The sequence below is a fragment of the Paramacrobiotus metropolitanus genome, unplaced genomic scaffold (genome assembly GCF_019649055.1).
Source record: "Paramacrobiotus metropolitanus isolate TYO unplaced genomic scaffold, Prichtersi_v1.0 Parri_scaffold0000278, whole genome shotgun sequence".
NCBI lineage: Eukaryota > Metazoa > Tardigrada > Eutardigrada > Parachela > Macrobiotidae > Paramacrobiotus > Paramacrobiotus metropolitanus.
In genome coordinates, this window is record NW_026570498.1 from 41,413 (window position 1) to 59,920 (window position 18,508).

Here is an 18,508-nt window from a genome sequence, read left to right on the forward strand (position 1 = left end):
TCAAACTTTGCAGACTTTTATCACATTGCTAAACCGTTGCTTATATATTACGTGCACTTCATCCGGAATCTGTTAGTTTCAAATGGCTAAAACACGCAATAAATAATAATATCTTACTAAAGTTCATAAATTCGTATCACATGACGTTGACAAAACGTAGTGCCTGTAGCCAGTTAGCAACTCGAAAGTCTGGGCATTCGAAACGTGTTACAGCAATTTTTTCAAAACAATTGATTTAATTTAAAAAAAAACTTATTCTTATAAGGAAAAGTGGAAAACACAGCGCAAAATGTATCGCTCTGCTCCAAATCCAAATAACAAGCACATCGAGCACAGGGCGGTGCGATTAGTGAATCAGACGAAAACATACGAGGAAAAATGAATCGGACAAGATCTGAGAGAAAGCAAGATATGTGATTCAAAAATTCCTATACAAAGTAAGAAGCAAAGCCTGACAACACATCCTAGCGACCAACGCTGTAGCCTTGGAGCATTCCTTGGAGCAGAATTGTGCATGTCATCGCATAGGGCACAATCGATCGACACTGGACACCAGTGCGATCCCTTCCCTTCCTTTTTACTCAGTTCATTAAGCCAATATGTAATATCTCACATAACCAACAAGATGTGATCTTCCGTAATCTTCTGCTCACTGTATGTACTTTCTTTTCATGATTTCTGTGTTTGCCCAGCCGCGTGCTTACTTTTTACGATTTCTGTTGTTTGTCTAGCCGTACTTAATGTGGATAGATTATACTGTACTAATGATTCTTCTTTACCAAATACACCATCTTCCGTGTAACCTTTGTTGTTTATTATGTTTTTGGAATGTCAAATGCCTTGAGGGGACAGTGTCCCGTTGCACAAGACAATAAATTAAAATTAACAATTCTTTCCGAGCCGTTTTCTTCTGCCCTTCAACGAGAAAGTGCGGGGTAATGCGCGACAATTTCTCCAAATGCAAATCTCCCAGGCCGCTCTTGTACTATTTCTTCCTGCGGCAATGGGCCGACGGACGCGGAACACTGAACTGTATCGCCCATAATATCCACCGAACAAAATCTAGCTCCGTGCTTTTAAATGACATTCCAGCTGCAATGGGCATTCGTACCTTGCAGTCAGCTGCTTTCAGGTTTTCTTTGTCTTCCGCGCGCTCCAACCGCTGCTGTAGATTCTGAAGATCTGCACGCTCGGGATCGGCAGTGCCGTTTCCAACGCGTCCCTCAATGTACTGATGAAATCCCCATCTACCGGCGGCAGTCGAGCGGTGTCCATGTCGACATGGATCTCGGCAGCAAGCCACTTCGCTCAGTTGCCATTGCTCCGGTTCCAAATATAAGCTGCAGGCCAATGAGGCAAGGCAATTCGAGCTAGATAGCATCGCACTGTATGCCGCACCCGGCAAAGAATTCCTCTATCCACAGATAGTTGTATTCGGAACTGAATTTTGCACTAGGCTTTGTCGTGCTAACAAAATCGCCACGACGGCTTGAAGGAGGTCTGTACGCGAAAGCAAGACCGCCATAAATCAGCAAGTGAAGTTTGACGCGGCACTAAACCGGTACGCAGGTGTTTCCGGTTGGATCAGCTACTTACTGCACATGTCGCCGACCATCATCGCGCCATCCACCGACGTCCAGCTTGATCACTGAGGCACGTTATGCCAACGCGTTCTGTGCCGGCGAACTCTGCCAGTGCACAACGGCCCCCCAGCATACTTCGTGTGGCCAATTTCATAGCGCATGACACATTTCACCAGGCACTCAAATGATTTGGGTCCGCCATGGACCGTTGACGTCTATCCATGGACCCGTTGGCGTCTCCCCGCACCAGAATCCCTACTGCGACGACGGCCTGTTGTAGGTCATACAAATTCATCATATCCATCCGATTGATTGGACGGGGTGAGAAGATGCTGCCAAAAGGCGCGAATTCACAACCAGGATTCGGACAGAGCAGATCGACGAAGAGGCCATCGTATGCCACGTCCACTACTTTCCTGTAGCGCATCCGCTGATCGCTGCCCAGAATGTACACAGCGTTATCGCGTTTCGTAGTGCTGCACATGGTTGACAATTTCCACGTACAAAACTGGAAATGGTGTTTTGCCACTTAGGACGAGGAAGCAACTTGGGTGCACACTTAACAAAATCTGTCCAAAATCTGCACACATCTGTGTTGCCAGCCTGCAGCTGCAAGCTTTCTGGCAGCCACATTTTTTCCGGTAGCGCAGTGCGCACCGCCCATGCCGGTTGGCGATCACGTTATCCTGCCAGTCATACGCTGCATTTTGCCAGCGCTGCAAAAATGTAGATCCGCATGTACGACTTCTGTTTTGTACGGTAACATTAAATTTGATAGTTTTCTGAGGGCGCAAACAGAAACTAATTGCTTCTTTGACACTTTGCTTGTTTTAAAACGTCGAAGATTTGAATTGTCACATCATAGAATTATGGCAATGATCCGAAGAAACCGACCGTGGAACACTGTAGACGCTGGGCGAGGACGGCCTGTTTCGTTACGGGCGCGTGGTGGATGTGGCGAACCACGGGCTTTACATCGACTTCTTCTGTCTCGGACGCCGCCGGGAATTCATCCCTTTTGAGGGGGTGTTCTGAATGATGACGGCCGATACCTGGACCAAAACGACGGGCCCGCACCAATCCTCCGCCTGAAATGCCCGCAGAGGTTCTGGTGCGCGACATTGCATCGCGCGCGTTTACCTGTTCCCGCGCAGTTAGTCGAGAAGTCGGCATCGCGCACTCCAAATACGCCGTGGCTGTTATTCAGCAAGGAAAACCTGAGAAGTGCGCAGATGTGGTTCCTGTGTCGCGTATTCGCTGGAAAAAGGAGTCCAGTGCGCTGCAGTCCCCGGTCGAGGCCGAAATCGGGAATCTGCCAAAGTGCGTGGCGAAAGGGAGGTTCGTCAAGCGCCCACTACGACTGCCGGAAAGTTGTCCCATACATTTAGTGACAGCCGCACTGAAGGAGCAGAAAAGTGGATCCAATTACCAGCATTGGTATGCTGCCCAAGCTGAGGCAGTGAACACTGCGGACGGCTGTGCAGTGTACATTCAGCGTCGATGCTCTGTTGCAGTGGAAAACGCTGTTGATCAATTTACTAAGGAATTGTAAAGGACGTGTTATGCTACGGTGCGTTGTCAATAGTCATGGGGTTTTGCAGGGCAATCTCAGCAGTTTTCACGACGCGTTATTTGGTTCCGTTTTGCGGATGCCAGAACCAGTAGTCCATATTTTAGAATCGGATGAAGTCGCTGTGTTGCCGACGGAATTGTGGAGGGAAGTCTTCTCATACCTTGACACGGTGACGCAGACCAAACTGCGCACTGTCTGCGCAAAATGGAACGGTATTCTGGATTCCGCTGGATTAGAGGAGCATATTGTTCTCGACAGCGCCGGACTCATCTCGTCGGATCTTTGTGAAGATCTTGAACGGACCTATTTTATGATCGCAGCTCTCTTCAAGCATCTGTCCCCATCCACGCATCACATTATCATCGCAGATCGAGAAGATTTTTGACGGGAACTGAAATTACGAAATTGCTGAATATTCTGAAATTCATTACACTGCGCAATGCCGACATCCGGCTGAAAGCTATCTTCCTCGTCGGGCTGAAGATGTCTCTGCTGGGAAGCCCGTATGATCACCAACAAAATCTAAATGCCGGTATCATCAACATGTTTCTGCTTCCGCCAGCAACCTTGCCCGCTTTCCACTGTGCCACGCGGAAATTTTCCGTGCGATGATATCCATTTGATCCGATGCAACATCACTGTGGCATGCACGGATCGATTGATGCTAGACGTGAAAATTATGAAGAGTCGACAGTGCGTTACTGGCCGCTTAGACTACGCGCTGTGGAGTGCCATGGATGCGGGAATGTCAGCGCCCGGTGATACGGAGTTACGTCGTCTCTTCAACTGGTTAAAATTCGAAAAAACGAAACACGAACTGGTTAAAAGTCCAAATTCAATGCCAGATGATTGGAAGAAATACACTGCTATGATCTGCAAGGTAACACTGTCACCGATACATCAAACACTACGCTGTACGGAAGCATGCGTGTTTTTTGCAGACACTGTGTGCGACGCAGACGGCGGATCCGCGTCCTTCGCTGCATTACCGCGGGAAGAAGTGGTGTGTGGACGGTCTGCGGTGTTTGAATCCTGAGAAGCTGTCGCGTTTGTCACTCCATTTCCTCAACCTATTGATGAAGGCCTTGCCTTGTTGAATTGTTTCCTGGGTTGCGCTCGTGCCGGACCATGTACAGGCTTTGTAGCAGTGCGTGCTCCGAGATTAATCTATTTAACTTTTCGCGGATGTTTTTGTTAAAATTTAATCTTTGTTGGCTTTGTTAAGTACATGTTACTAACATTATCTGTTAATTTTTAATAACTTTTTTAATTTTATTTCTTGATTCACGGTCCCAGGAAATGTTACGCTGAATCTGCTCGTCCAACTTATGAAGTCCTTGCCTCACTTGAGTGAGGTTGTTCTTGGTCTTGATAAACCGGTTTACGTGGCTGTGGGCTCGTTTCTTGACTGAACATAACTACCACACAGCTAGCAGTTAAACTACGTATTTCGGATATATGGACTTCCGTGAATTCTCTTCCTGACTGGCTTGTACGTATTAGTACAACAAGAAAATTTCTACGCTTCCAGTTCTTCCATATGCAGTACTGTACATCTTTGCTTGCATGTAAAGCTTATCGGAATGCCAACGCCGTAACTGGCAGGAAGTCGGGAGCTACCCGCTGTATTTTCTTTAACGAAATTATTGCAGATTTACCGCAAGCGGACAGAAACCACCTAAACCGTCGCAATAGATTCCTCCGAAATATTTAGATCACTTGTATCAGTTGTGTGTGCCCATATAGGCATATACCAGTAGCGTAGCACGCTTTCCTAAAACCCGTTTTATGATTTATGTTTTCCTTAATCTGCAGTACTACGGTGGCGTCGATTCAGCGGGTCTATCCCCATTGGCCGCTATGAAATACAGGTCAAAAGTGGCCAGCGTCATAAACTAGTACTGTATTATGACCAATGACCACGTCGTTCCGCTTCTGCTTTGTTGTTGCTCTACATTAATCATTGCTCTACGATACGGACCATACGGTGTACAGTGAAGATCTTATTTACGCAGCAAATTTCCTTGTACCGTTGTACGTATTATTCGTTTCGACTTTGACAGATTTTATCCGTGTGCATTGCAGCCCGTTGTGCTCGTCCTCAATAGCAGAACTACGCTTTCAAAATTGTTGCCTAAAATCGCCAACTATGCTGAGCACTACGAAGCACGATAACGCTGTATACGTTCTGCGGCGATCAGCGGATGCGCTACGGAAAGTAGTGGACGTGGCGAACGATGGTCTCTTTCTATGTCCGAATCGAGAACGTGAATTTGTGCTTTCGGCAGCGTTTCCCCTCCCCCTCCCTCCCCCCGTCCAAATCGGAAAGAAGCGAGGATTTTTCATGCTACAACCTAGCCTTCGTCGCGGTGGAGGTTTTGGTGCGGAGACGCCCGGATCCCTGGATTTGGGTGCATGGTTACCTACGCTATGCACGACAAAGCTGGCCTCATGAAGTGTGCGGAGGGGCCGTTGTTCGCTGGCGGAGTTCGCACACGGGACTGCACTGCTCCGACATCGTTCCCACGAAACGCATTCGACAGCCTTGCGATCTGCCTGTTTATCTGCGGCTGACTGAGCAGCATAAAGCGCTGGATGCGGAAAACACCAACGGGCAGGGTTCGGCTGCTGACCTCGAAGTGCATCCTTTGCTTCATGCCCGCATCCAGCAGAGGAATTTATCGGGCGCATTTGTCACGCGTAATGTGGATGTAGGTAAAGAATTCCGCTCGTTGACCACGGAAGAAACCAAAGCGCTCGTTAAACGTTTAACGTGAGATCGCAGCTCTTCAATCGTTAACGATTGAAGAGCTGCGATCTCAACTTCTACTCGCCTGTTTTCGTGGTGAACCTCGATGACGGAAGTTGAAAATTTGAAATATGTTTACCAGCTCAGTGCTAAAGAGATTTCTGATCAAAGACACACAGCACAGTTGCAGGTACGAGAAGCTCCGTTACGTCAACCGTTTTTTGTAGCAGGTTTTGAACGGTTTTCAGGAGATATTGACCGCTTCCATGAAAAGTTGGTCGGCATTGTCAAATATCTAAAGAACAGGCTCCGGTAGCTGGCGACGGATAGCACTGCCGGCGGAACTGTGGCAGACGGTCTTTTCCACTTGCCAACCATGGCGGAGACGAAGATGCGGACTGTGTGTGCGAAATGGAACCACATTATGGATGCGGCAGCGCTGCGTTCCACGATGGTCATCCGCAATGACGATTACACCCAAAGAGATTACGATGATTGTCTCAGCTTGGCGACTGTGCACAAACGCTTACGCCCAGGCACGGAACGCGTTGCCATAACGAGCCTCAATGACCGAACCTGGACGTCGGCGGATGGCGTGATGATGGTAGGCGACATAATATGCAGTATGTTGCTGATCAAACCTGAATTCGACTACCTAGCGTTCATTTGCGCTGCGTCAAACTGCAACTAATGATTTACGGCGATGTCACTAGTGCGTACACGGCCGGTGCAGGCCGCCATCTCGATTTTATTCGCAGGCCAGCCAAGTGCAGAGTGCATTTTAGAATACAAGGGTTACTATCTTTGGATGAAGGAATTCATTGCCGGATGCCGCAGTCTTCCGTGCGACGCATCTACTTCGCGATTGTCCGGTTTCATTGGTGTACAGCTCACATGAAATCGGATTATCGGTGGTCAACGATAAGTTTGACGCGGAGATTAAAATCGACATGCACCGCGCAATTACAGATAGGCGGTGATTTCGGCAGCACGTTGTGGGATGCGCTGGAGTCAGCTCTGCCGATTCCGAGTGCGCAGAAGCTCCAGCGGCTGCAGCAGCGGTTGCAACCGCACGGAAGGGATGAGGAAAACCTTATAGTAGTTGTCTGCAAGGTACAAATGCTAGCTGCAATTTACTAAAACTCGTTCTGCAACGACTTAGAAATTACTCAGCAGACATTTTGGTCTACAGATTATGTGCGGTACAGTCGTGCGATCCTCGTCCGTCAGCGCATTGCCGCAGGAAAACTGGTGTCGATGGTCTGGGAGATTTGCAGGGAGAAATTGTCTCGCATTATCCTACACTTTCTCGTTGAGGTTCAGAAGAAGACGGCTCGGAAGGGAGGTTGCACTGTGCGATGACATGCACAATGCGCATTCTTGGATAATTTTAGCAATAGGCGCTAGGATGTGTTTTGTCAGGCTTGCTTCTTACTCGTATAAAATTGTTTGGAATTACATGTTTTGCTTTTCTCTCAGATCCTATCTGATTCACTTTTCTCCTAGTGTTTTTGATAATTCAATAATCGCCCTGTGCACAATGGACCTGTTATTTGGGTACGAAGGTGTAGGATATGCTTTATACTGGGTTTTCCTTATAAAATCAAGTTTCTTTTAAATTTGTGTAACATGTTGCGAATACCCAAATTTTTTAAGTTGATACACTACCTACGTCTTCTTAACATAGCGAATCTAGCTTATGGATTTATCAACTTTTCGTAAAGATAAATTATGTAATTATCGAGATTAATAAGATTATTAGTTTTCTGTTTCTTTTTTCCATCTGAAACTAACAGTTTCCAGAAAAAGGGCACGGAATATAACGGCAAGTTCGGCAACGGTTTCGTTCAGAAACTGCAATTTGATAACCTCTGATAGCGAATTTACAAGTCGGCAATGTGTCGGGTCAGAAATTTGTAGAGAAACGAAACGAAGATCAGAGAGGAGAACTGCAATTTCGTCTACAGTATCAGTAAAGAGATGGAAGTCAACCAAATCTAAACGATACAGTAATTTAACTACAAAACCTGAGAAAACAGCGACAGCGTTCACTACGGCCTGGCATACTGAGCAAGGGCGACTGCTAGGACTCGAACTGTTCACGCCCGAATCAAAATCCATTATCCGTTGCAGTTCCTTCCAGTTTTGTAGTTTAACGAACAAATGCCGAGTAATCCGCGACAGCTTCTTCCATTGCAGATCTTGCAAGCCGTTTGCGCCCACGCTCCTATTTCTTCGCGCGGTAATGCGATGACAGACGCGGAACATCCTGATGCGCCTCCCAAAGTACCTGCAATGGAAGATTTCAGAACGCAGTTTTCAAAAGTCATAAATAGGATGAATCAAGGGTCACTGCCTGTTTTACCTTGCAGACGACAGTACTGCTGCTGATCAGTTGGTACCATTTAGAACTAAATCGTCGCGTGCTGTGCACTAAAACGACAGCCGGATATTTCAGTACCAATTAGTAGTACAGTGCTTCACTGCATGCGTACGGAATGTGGATATGAGCGCGCGCGACCATTAAATTTTAGTCCTAAATTTTAACACGGGTAGTGCCACTCCAAAGCATCCCAGAATGCAGTCGAAACCGGCCCAGATCGTATATACGTAGGACGCGGGTGCAAATGCAAATTCACGCGAGCGGTGCAAATTCACGTCGCCGATTCGGACAGAACAGATCGACAAAGAGACCATCTTCTGCTATTACGGATTTACTACTCGTCTGCAGCGCATGCGTTGATCGATCCTAAACGTTCACGGTGGTATTGAGATTGTCGTGCGAGTGCATGGCCTATGTCGGACGGTGCTAATCGCAAAATGATTTTGGCACCTTTAACTTGATACTCGATACGTACTGTATTTAGCTAAGTTTAAGAGCCACAAATAAGTCCGGGTGCGCAGAATATCCGACGCTTTTTTTGAACTTCAAAGAAGCCGCGCGCTATTGTTTACGGCTTCCGCCCTTTTGGTGGCTCTTAAACTTGTGTAAATTAGTGTTGCCGCAAGTGCTCGAAATTGCACGCGAAAGAATTTCGATACCAATTCCGAGTACTCGGAATTCAAATTCACGTATATCCAATTCCGAGTACTCTAAATAAAATTGCATAGAATTCCGATTACAATATTTGTAACCCAAAATACGCTTATATGAATTTCGATTACTCGGATTTCAAAATACCGCTAATTAAATTTCAGTTATTCGAATCTAAATCACGGTGATAACAAATGCAAGTGCTCGCAATTCAAACTTGGCTGTTCATGAATTCCAATTATAAGAATAATTTACGACGACGGTACGACAATTTGTTTTAGCGCGACCAAACTAACACTTAGCACACAAATCATAGCTTATACAGCAGCGTTGCACTGTACTCTGTAGTCTAGTGTATTTACTGTAGACTCTAACTGTAGTTGTGGTCTGTAATCTGTAGCTGAGCGATCTACGTACTGTCACTACTGTAGTAACAAAATACTGCCATTATTGACAATTTTGACTATGATTGTAATGTTCTAGTGTTGCTTTCTTAAAGGTAACTTTAGCACGAAAAGTCGAAAACCGCAACGAATCCTGCAGACTTTTATCGTTATAACTCAACGCTAACTAACAATTATACAACAAAGTAAAAACACAAGTACAGGCATTTTCATCCTAGAACCGTGAGCTACTTAGGCTGCCGGGTAAAACTAGGTGACGCCTGAATGGTGTTAAGCTGAAAACCGAACTTTACACAAAATCTTCGTAAAAAGGCAAGTTTTTGTTCAGTAGCGTTTCCACTTCCAGTCGATGCCCGCCTAGTCTATTTCTGCGCCCAACAGTCTGGAAACCAGAAACTGAGAACAGCTGTTCTGTTGATGTGCTGGTAGCAACTCCACCTGCATTTCGAGAAATTTGTTAATTTCAAAAATTTGTGAATTTGGACCATTAGAGTCCGCACGGGTGTTGGCTGTCGATACGGGATTTCCTGCACGGGTGCTTGGTGCGTGCCCGGCCAGTTTTTCCGAAAATTTTAAACAATACAGAAAGCACTTCAGATAAGTTTTAATTAATTTTAAAGTCGGTTTACGGATGCCCAAATAATTATTGTGAGCTGTAATTCCTTAAGCAATTAAAAGAAATCTTTTCAAAATGGCCGTTTAAGTGCTTTTGATACTATCACTATATATGCCCGAAAATTTAACCTTTCCGTCCTGCGCATGCCACTGATTGTGGCATACTAAAACATTTATCCCAAAAGCCGAAAAATAACAAATCAAAAAAAGTGCTTAAAAAATTTATAAAATTAAAGATTGCAAAGTAACATTCAAAAGCGCCCGAATTTCGTGCATGCAGAAAAACGCCAGTTCCCGAAATCTGTGCGCCCAGCCAAACCGCGAGCGGACACCCGTGCATGCAGCTAACGCTGGTGTCTTCCCCAATACGCAGCGTTGGCCTTTATATCTTTCCCCACCTAAAACGGCAGCAGCAATTTTCGACAGCTTTTCGAAACTTTTGCCATGTGACGACTTCCAAAATCGTACAGCATCGCTCTGTTCAGTAAATTCCGGATAACTGGCGGCTTTGTACCGCCCAATTTCGTTTTCCAACGTTGACCTTGACCTTTCCGCAGCCATGTGTGTTCTCAAATTGCCCAGTTTGTCTGAGAGGTTGGTGAATCGCGCTCGCTTAGGACTGGGCTGCTGCTCGTCTGACGAAGGACCAGGCGCAGGTGCGGAAGGAAAATATTTACCGTACGTCGCCTTGACAAATTTCACTGCTGAATCCACTTGTTCGTTTGTCATCAGCCTCCACAAGAATGGATGCAAAAAACAGCCAGCCAAATAAAATGGGTTATGCTTCACATTTTGAGGGTCCAAAAATCGTGCAAATCGCTGGTCAACAGCAGCAAGTACAACGTGTGCTGCGGCTGATACCATTGATCTTCGAGACTGAAGGGCTGTGCGACAGTGTTTATCCAGTTCCAACAAGATAGCGACGTACATGTCGTTCGTTGTATAATCTTGTCCACTGGAAATTGTGGTATAGGTATCGAAAGGTTCCAAAAACTTCCGTAACGCGTCAATGGCCGACCACTCGTGAGCAAGAAGTGAATCCCAACCGTTCTGTTCACACACATTGTCAACGTCATCTTTCAGCTCGCACAGCCTAAAAACATAATTCAGATATTGTCTTGTTACCCAATTTTTGGGCGATGTAATTTACTGGAAATTGTTTGGTAAATCTAAACGAATTTAGAGATTAATCACATTCATGTACTGTAGCTACTATAGGCATTAGCACCACTTTTACATCCGAACGCTGCGTGCTCCTTGCCGGCATCGCACGAATTAAGTAGAACACTGAGCAACATGTGCGTCATTTTCCGTACACTGCACTCTGTAGTGCCACTTCATTTAGCAGCTACAGTAGTAGTAAATCTAAACCTTCAATGAAATTTAATGAAATTTTTGTAAACCCATTATCGAACACTTCAAAAATTTTATCATGATTTGTTGGTCACCTTTTCAACATGATGTAAGTAGAGTTCCATCGGGTCTCCACATCTCCAACCAGTTTTTTGCCTGATCGGTCTATCAGGGCCGCCGTTGCTGTATTGGAATGGTTAAACTTGGAAACAAGTTTTTTCGCTTTCTTAATGATGTCGCGGCACTCCTTCACTGTGTCAAATGACCGGACGGCGCACTGAAGGAGATGATTGAAGCAGGGGATTCTTTGAAACTCGGCAAAGGTACGGTCGTGATCTGCCTCTGCCTCGTCATAATTCTGCATCTCTTCTCGGATAACTGCATCAGGATCAACAGGTGTAAGTGTGTCGCCGCTGGTAAGCTCCGCCTGCTCTACTGATTCGCTTAAAGCTTCCTCGTCCATGGACGCTAAACAGAAATTGTCACTCATAATCGATTCACTACATACAGACATGATGCAGTTGTATGATGCAAATGTTTTGAAAGTTCAGTATTAAGACGTTTAAGATGCAATAATATTGCAGAAATATTGTTGTAGTTATCACTTTTTAAAAGTATCATTTTCCTGTTAAAATCGGCACTATTGTTAAATATAATAAAATACCATTCAGGACTGCTGTGGTAGCTAGCGCTTCGCATTCCTCATTTGCCTCAGCAACGGCTTCGAAGTTCTCCTCGTCAAAAAGGTCCAACGATACTTCCTTAAATCCCGCAGTCATATTCGTACCATTGTCCGTGACAATAACGAAAAATCGATCTCGGGGAATTTTCCATTCGTCTGTTATTTTGTAGACCATTTCTTTAATCCGCACAGCTGTGTGGGGTCGGCGCAAGGAACGCACTGCCAGTGTTACTGCTTTGTGTTCCCACTCCGGAGACAAGAAGTGGGCAGTTACACCCAAAAATGATTCAGTCATCCCTTTCTTTGTCCATATGTCGGCGCAAATTGTAATCAATCTACAAAATGCGGAAAAGGATATGTGATTATGATGGTAACTTGTAGCCACTAGTTACAGTCCTTTATTATTGCATAAATGGCTGCACTTGTGGTAATCCATCCATCATATAATCGTTATGTAATATTGTAATGCCTTAATTTATTACCAGCTACTTCCGTACTCCGTAGTTTTAGTTTCATATCTGTAGGTTTAAAATCGCTGCGCTGCATAAAATTAACTGATTTCAAAAAATTAGGTAAGTACTAACCAGGCTCGGTCACCACCTTCCCCCTCAGAAAAATTTCGTTTTTTGTTTGAAGACATGGGAACACTTAACGTATGGGGAACACTTAAAAAAATACTTTCATCGGCAACGGTCCAGTGGGCGTCGCCAAACACGAATATAATGGTTGACATTATTGCATGTATTGCCAATGCCGTATTACTTGCTGTACATAATTATAGTGTTAAAAATTACACTGATAAATTTATTTCGGGAGTTCTGTGTTATCTATTACCACTGTAGTTTTACTCCTTGAATCGATTTTAGTTCCTAATTCACTGTATTGAAAGAGTAAATTGTTAGAGAACTCACCAACGGGGACTGTACTGAAACCCGAATAGACCGTGTGCTGCCAATCCATGCATTTTAGAGCGTGATACGTGGTGAAAGTCTTTAAAAATGTTACTTTTTCAAAAGAGTGAATTAGGAAGTAAAATCAAATGAAGGAGTAAAACCACAGTAGTAATGGATACCACAGAACTCGCAAAGTAAATTTATCAGTGTAATCTGATAACAGCAATACGACAATGGCAATACAATTACATGCAATAATGTCAACCATTAAATTCGTGTTGGCCACGCCCATTGGACCATTGCCGATGAAAGTATTTTCTAAGTGTACCCCATACCTATTTTGTCTTCAAACAAAAAATGAGATTTTTCGGAGGGGGGAGGTGGTGACTGAGCGCTGTCAAGTAACGTGCAGAACTTACTTATGTGTAATAAATTTTGCACCGAACGCAGGGAGACGCTGGGATTCAGAACAAACGCAACTTGTTTTATAATATTAATGATACTACAGTGATATTGAGCGCACTCACGCTGGTATCTGCTTTGCTTTAATAATTTCAGTTGACCTTCAAAATTTAAAGGTGTGAACATAGTAAGATCGTGTCAAGTATTATTATCCTAGATGAAAGAAGGAGAAAACCACATGCACCACAATAATTATTTGTTTTTCTGTAACTGTACCCAGTTTCGTGTACTAGCCATGTAAAGTATGTATGGGAAAACTTTCAGCGACGTTTGCGCGCGCACATCTAAGATGCTGCCCATCCCGCATCTGAGATACCGATCTTCTATAACGCTGATCGCGGATAGGCTGCATCGCACGGTTAAAAAGGTTGCAGATCATATCTGAATTCAGTGAGAGCTGAAGTTAAGTCAACTTTCTACAGAGCACTGAACGGCACACTTTTTATGTTACGGCATGCTTTTTGTGTTTGTTTCTACAAATCATAAAAATCGCAATTCAAGGTTTTCTACACTCGAAATTTATTGAAAATAATCTTAAACCGTCGGCGCCGTGTGTGCATCGAAAATTACAGTGAAAAAAAACTTTTCTTTTATCGTTTACGGATCTGCCGTACTGGCAGGCCAGCGCTCAATTTCGAAGTGAAGATCGGTATCTCAGATGCGCGATGGGCGGCATCTTAGATGTGCGCCCGCAAACGTCACGGAACTTTTTCAAACACTTAATTTACATGGTTTGCACACAAAATTGGTAATAGTTACCGGAAAACAAAAAAATTATTAAAATACGAGAGTGATGTAAGGCTCAGATTTCGAGAAAATTGGCACTATCCTCAGGTTATTACTGGTAGGTCATTTTGCAAATACAAGTACATATGTTATTCTACGTATACAATTATACTGTCAATACATATAGTACATAAAGTACTGTGCCAGATCAAGTAATGAGGCGAACAGCTGCTGCGCTCCGGTCTGCCAATGCACGCCAGTGTGCATTTTTCCTATTACAATTACAATATTATTCAGTTAATAGCATCGCTTCTTCATAATTACCGTAAAAGCTAAATCTAAATTACTTCACATTGGTACTTGGTAGACGAAGTGTAGCTGAAAGAGACAAAGCGCAAACTCCGCGCTAAATTTGTGGTGTTTGTTACTCTGTTTACGTAGGAATTACGGGACGAGCTTGTACATTCACATTTTATTGTACCATATACACGTATCTTACCCGCCATTTTGCAAGGCACTTCCCACTTTTTCTTTCATCAAGGAGTAGAGTTCGTCCATTGTGTCAGTTATCTTTGTACGTCCAGGAACCACATAGTCTGCTCTCAGCCTAGCGCAAAATGTGTTGAACATCCGATGCTGTACTGCATTCACAGACGTTGGAGTGCATGCGATAAAGGCCGCTAGTGCGTTGGTTGCGCTCGCCTGGCTTTCCGCGTCGTTGCTCCACTTCGACACACGTTTTGCAGTGGAAGTCTTTTTTCCCGTCGCGCTGTCCTTTTTCTCCTCTTCTTCCAACAAGGCGTTGAACAGTTCCAGGTGCTTTCGAGAAAGGTGAGTCCGCAGGTTACTCGTTATACGGCCAGTCTGGGCAAACTTGCATCCCTCAGCTTTGCAAACAGCCCGTTTTTCGGATGCGTCGAAAGTAAAATAATTCCAAACAGAGGAAGATTGGTTTCTTTCTGCCGCGCAGCGGCTCACTGCCACCTCCGCTCTCTTGCGATGCCGACGCCATTATGAATATAGTATTAGAAGTACTCATTGGAAAACAAATTTACCCCATGTTTACGGCACTGTGAAAGTTTTGGAATGCGCTACTTTACTTCATTTTTATCAAGAAAACCACACAACTGGACCAACGTCTGTGAAAAGATAACCGAATTTAACCATTTCATACAACTCATGAGCTCGTGTGCAGCAATAATATTTAAGCGTGCTTTGTCCGAGCACGTAAATCTATTTTTAGATTTGTCACGATTCTCCACAGCCACAACACATACACCGCGTTTCTCTGTCTTGTGCATCCGTCTTATCAGTTAACGGGCTCAACAACAACAATTAGTCACTGACTAATAGTCAGTGACTATTGACTATAAGTACTGACTTCCTACAGAATGTGTACACAGCTACACAGTACACACATACAACAGATTTCAAAACAATGTTTTTGTATCTGTATATCTATCCATATTTCATACGCTTTTTATTTTATTAATACACGGTAATTAACCAAATCTGCAGCGACTGTACTCGGAATTTAAAAACACACATTTTGAATTCCGAGTATCCGAAATTTCAATGGTCTGTATTTGAGTTCCAAATAATCGGAATTCAAATATACAAATTTGAATTTCGAGTGCTCGCAAATAAAACAATGGCATTTTGAATTCCGAGTACTCGTAATTGGAATGACGGCAATTACAATTACAGTACTCGGAATTCAAATGGTCGGTTTCTTGAAATTCGAATACTCGAAATTCATTTTAGATTGCAGCACTTCCGGCAACATTACTCTTTGCCTAAGTAAAATAATTTACACACTTCAGTCTGTGAAATAATTCACACGCTCCGGTCTGCCAACGCACACACCGATGTGCATTTTTTCAGTACTTTGCTTTTTCTCATATTCCGGTCACTTTGAGTGTATGGTTTCATATTCCGGTCACCGGTCACTGCTGCGGACCGCACATGTGGCGCACTACATGAATAGCTGTTGTGAGTGTTATCTGTTGATCGCACTAGCTTTAGCCGCCCGTGCAGTTCACTGAGCAAGCCCTCTCCACCCGCATACTTTTTAGGGGTCCATTAAATTTCGTTTGCAGAAGTAGAAGTTTATAGACGGAAAGGCCCAGTGTTTTGCGCCTCATCCGATTCAGAGTTTCTGTTATTGTTTTGTTTCTCATAAAAATTTATTGATGTTTACGTTCGAATTTAATGAGAGAAGTCGTTTTCTAAAATTAAAATAATAAAAATTAATGATTCTGTGAACTTCGTGTTGTCAGGAAATTTAACTACCTGGTGACCGGAATATGAAACCCACTCAAAGTGACCGGAATATGGGAAAAAGCGAAGTAGGTATTCAATCTTATCGTTAAAAGAAGATGTTTTATGCAAAAAACCTGATTATGGCAAAAGTATGGATCCATTCACGAAAGTGCGTAACCCCTACTGCTAATTACTCGTATTTACAGAAAGTGCTTACAATAGAATCGCTATACGACAGAATATCCACTCGTTCTTCACCACAAGCATACGCAATCGGTGATGTTGGAACTGCAAATAGGCTATTCAGGACAAACTAACGAGAGCATCAATGACCATACGTACCCTTGGCATCCCACACATTAATTCGCTGTCCCAAGCATCCATCCAGTACGGTTCTATTTGGCCAACGCACTCCGAACAGAAATTCCTTTGACTGAATCTGGATAAGAAATAGTATTGCATAGAATTTCTTGTGGGTGTGACGTGTTCCGCAGGATTTTTCACTTGTCTAGCAGTTATTGCTTTTTTTGATTTCTAAAGTTTTACCTTAAACTACAGTAGATCGTATCCGCGCAAAACATTAATTAAAGTTATTTTACGAAGGCACTTTTTAGCCGTTGGCAGTTAATTTTATAAATTATTAACAGAATCAAAGTCCTTCCTTTTACCTTAGTACTGAAAAAAGCCGTCGCAATCCGATGTTAGAACTCGGCTCTAAGGTCTTGTGGCTCTGTAATCGACCGGAGCGAAGCGAAGGTCTTTAAACTTACCAAAACGCAAAAATAAATATCCTGTTACGGCAGCGACCGGTGACGTTATCCGATACGCCGGCCGGTGACGTCAACCGGGGTTCGCGCTCAAGCTCGGACTTGATTGGACTTAATTTGGACGTGGACTACACTTAATTTGGACTTGGACCACTACAACTTGGACTTGGACTTCTCACTTGGGCTTCTCACTGGGACATCTCAACGCTTACACCCTTCTTATGGTTTCTTGTCTTCTTGTTTTCTTATGTTTTTCTTATCTTTTATAATGTTTTTCCTGTGTTTTATTGTTTTCTTCCTTTGCATCTTCTTAAGCTGTACCATGTAATAGCCATGTACTCGTGTTAGTTTACAACTGCTTTTTACCTTAATGGCCAGACCGGATGCATCGATAGCATAAACATACTTCGTGTCATCAGGGAACTTTGCTGGGTACTGAAACGATTTAAGAATAAAAGGCTGATTGTCATTCAGTGTTATCCGCTCTGAGTCCTTGCCGGGAAAAATATCACCTACAACAAGATAATTAGATACTGTAATGATTATCAGTACCGCTGCCCGCAGCCGTGTGTTTAGTAAGATCAACAAACACTTCAGCATTATTACATTCTCTTTCAAGTAATAATGCACAAACAAATTATTAATATGCTCTTTCGGGGTAAGACGTTATCCTATTTGTAGCAGTTCTCAGTACAGTACAAAGCTGCATGAATGGTTGCTACGAGAAGCTGTCGTTTACAGGATTACGGTACATATCTCCCGCTGACTTCGTATTCGCCAGTACTTTGCAGAGAAACACTGGTTGACGGAAGTGATCCAAGCTGAATGTGAAGCGAGACAGTACTTATCATCGGCACGATCCGTTCGCACGACACTGCCTCGCAACTTTGAACGAAGCGTCACGGGCAAGTGGGCAACTCCTGCAGCTTTCGTAATAACGAAAATGATATTGCGGAACTAGCTCAGTATAAAGTGTTTGATGCAATAAATAATTTTTGATAATACGTACATTTGTTGTTCAGTTAATAGTTGAATTTCTTACAAAACGCGTTCAAAAGTCTAACGTATTTTGTTGCGCTATGATAAGTACAGAGTATCGGCAGCTGGTACGCTGAGTAAAGCGAATGAAAGAACAACGGTGGACGAATGTACCATGTACAGAAAACAGCAGTTGGTCAAATGAATAACTGCATCGCATCGTTGAGTCAACTTGGCAACTTTTCGTACAGTGAGTTATATGCTAATCTATCCTGCTGGAGTTGTTTCAAGGAAACGAGGTCAATACAGCGCGCTTGCTTGCTCTGAATAAGCCAGAAGCCGGTATCCGGTTGAATACACCACCGTTCGCTCACATCGGCAACTTATTGGACGACGGCGAACTGAAAACTAGCATTGGTCTCATTGG

At 43.8% G+C, this 18,508-nt stretch overlaps 3 protein-coding genes across 6 annotated transcripts; 1 reads left to right on the top strand and 2 right to left on the bottom strand.

Annotated features, from left to right (window-relative positions):
* The first annotated feature begins 3,772 nt into the window (after window positions 1-3,772).
* Window positions 3,773-4,253, top strand: LOC129601803 (uncharacterized). Its single transcript, XM_055500702.1, has 2 exons — window positions 3,773-4,036; window positions 4,098-4,253. Exons 1-2 carry the CDS (start codon window positions 3,818-3,820, stop codon window positions 4,251-4,253), a joined length of 375 nt encoding a protein of 124 aa, XP_055356677.1. The 5' UTR covers window positions 3,773-3,817.
* Window positions 4,254-9,467: 5,214 nt separating this feature from the next.
* On the bottom strand, window positions 9,468-15,829 carry LOC129601792 (uncharacterized). 2 transcript variants are annotated; one of them, XM_055500690.1, is made up of 5 exons: window positions 14,574-15,829; window positions 11,976-12,328; window positions 11,407-11,779; window positions 10,357-11,051; window positions 9,468-9,781 (listed from the first exon to the last, which is right to left on the bottom strand). In XM_055500690.1, the coding sequence occupies exons 1-5, from the start codon at window positions 14,702-14,704 to the stop codon at window positions 9,633-9,635; spliced, it is 1,701 nt and encodes a 566-aa protein (XP_055356665.1). In that variant the 5' UTR covers window positions 14,705-15,829; the 3' UTR covers window positions 9,468-9,632. The 2 variants fall into 2 exon arrangements, with proteins under 2 accessions (XP_055356665.1, XP_055356666.1); XM_055500691.1 differs by lacking the exon at window positions 14,574-15,829 and adding an exon at window positions 12,905-13,096.
* A 703-nt stretch (window positions 15,830-16,532) lies between these two features.
* Window positions 16,533-17,735, bottom strand: LOC129601801 (uncharacterized). Of its 3 annotated transcripts, XM_055500701.1 has the most exons (5): window positions 17,620-17,735; window positions 17,470-17,538; window positions 17,005-17,066; window positions 16,679-16,775; window positions 16,533-16,624 (listed from the first exon to the last, which is right to left on the bottom strand). In XM_055500701.1, exons 1-5 carry the CDS (start codon window positions 17,701-17,703, stop codon window positions 16,550-16,552), a joined length of 387 nt encoding a protein of 128 aa, XP_055356676.1. In that variant the 5' UTR covers window positions 17,704-17,735; the 3' UTR covers window positions 16,533-16,549. The 3 variants fall into 3 exon arrangements, 2 of the variants coding, with proteins under 2 accessions (XP_055356676.1, XP_055356675.1); XM_055500700.1 differs by having other exon boundaries at window positions 17,470-17,731; XR_008692284.1 differs by lacking the exon at window positions 17,005-17,066 and having other exon boundaries at window positions 17,470-17,731.
* Window positions 17,736-18,508: the final 773 nt, after the last annotated feature.

Excerpts from the sequence above, each read along its gene's own strand:
- LOC129601803 (XM_055500702.1), top strand. The coding sequence starts at position 3,818 with ATGCTAGACGTGAAAATTATGAAGAGTCGACAGTGCGTTACTGGCCGC. Across the intron at positions 4,037-4,097 it reads ACACTGCTATGATCTGCAAG|ACACTGTGTGCGACGCAGAC; the intron begins GTAACACTGTCA and ends TGTTTTTTGCAG.
- LOC129601792 (XM_055500690.1), bottom strand. The coding sequence starts at position 14,704 with ATGTTCAACACATTTTGCGCTAGGCTGAGAGCAGACTATGTGGTTCCT. Across the intron at positions 12,329-14,573 it reads AGTGCCTTGCAAAATGGCGG|ATTGATTACAATTTGCGCCG; the intron begins GTAAGATACGTG and ends CGCATTTTGTAG. Across the intron at positions 9,782-10,356 it reads AATTGCTGCTGCCGTTTTAG|GTGGAGTTGCTACCAGCACA; the intron begins GTGGGGAAAGAT and ends CTCGAAATGCAG.
- LOC129601801 (XM_055500700.1), bottom strand. The coding sequence starts at position 17,703 with ATGCTGAAGTGTTTGTTGATCTTACTAAACACACGGCTGCGGGCAGCG. Across the intron at positions 16,776-17,004 it reads CGGCTTTTTTCAGTACTAAG|ATTCAGTCAAAGGAATTTCT; the intron begins GTAAAAGGAAGG and ends TTTCTTATCCAG. Across the intron at positions 16,625-16,678 it reads TAATGTGTGGGATGCCAAGG|TTCCAACATCACCGATTGCG; the intron begins GTACGTATGGTC and ends GCCTATTTGCAG.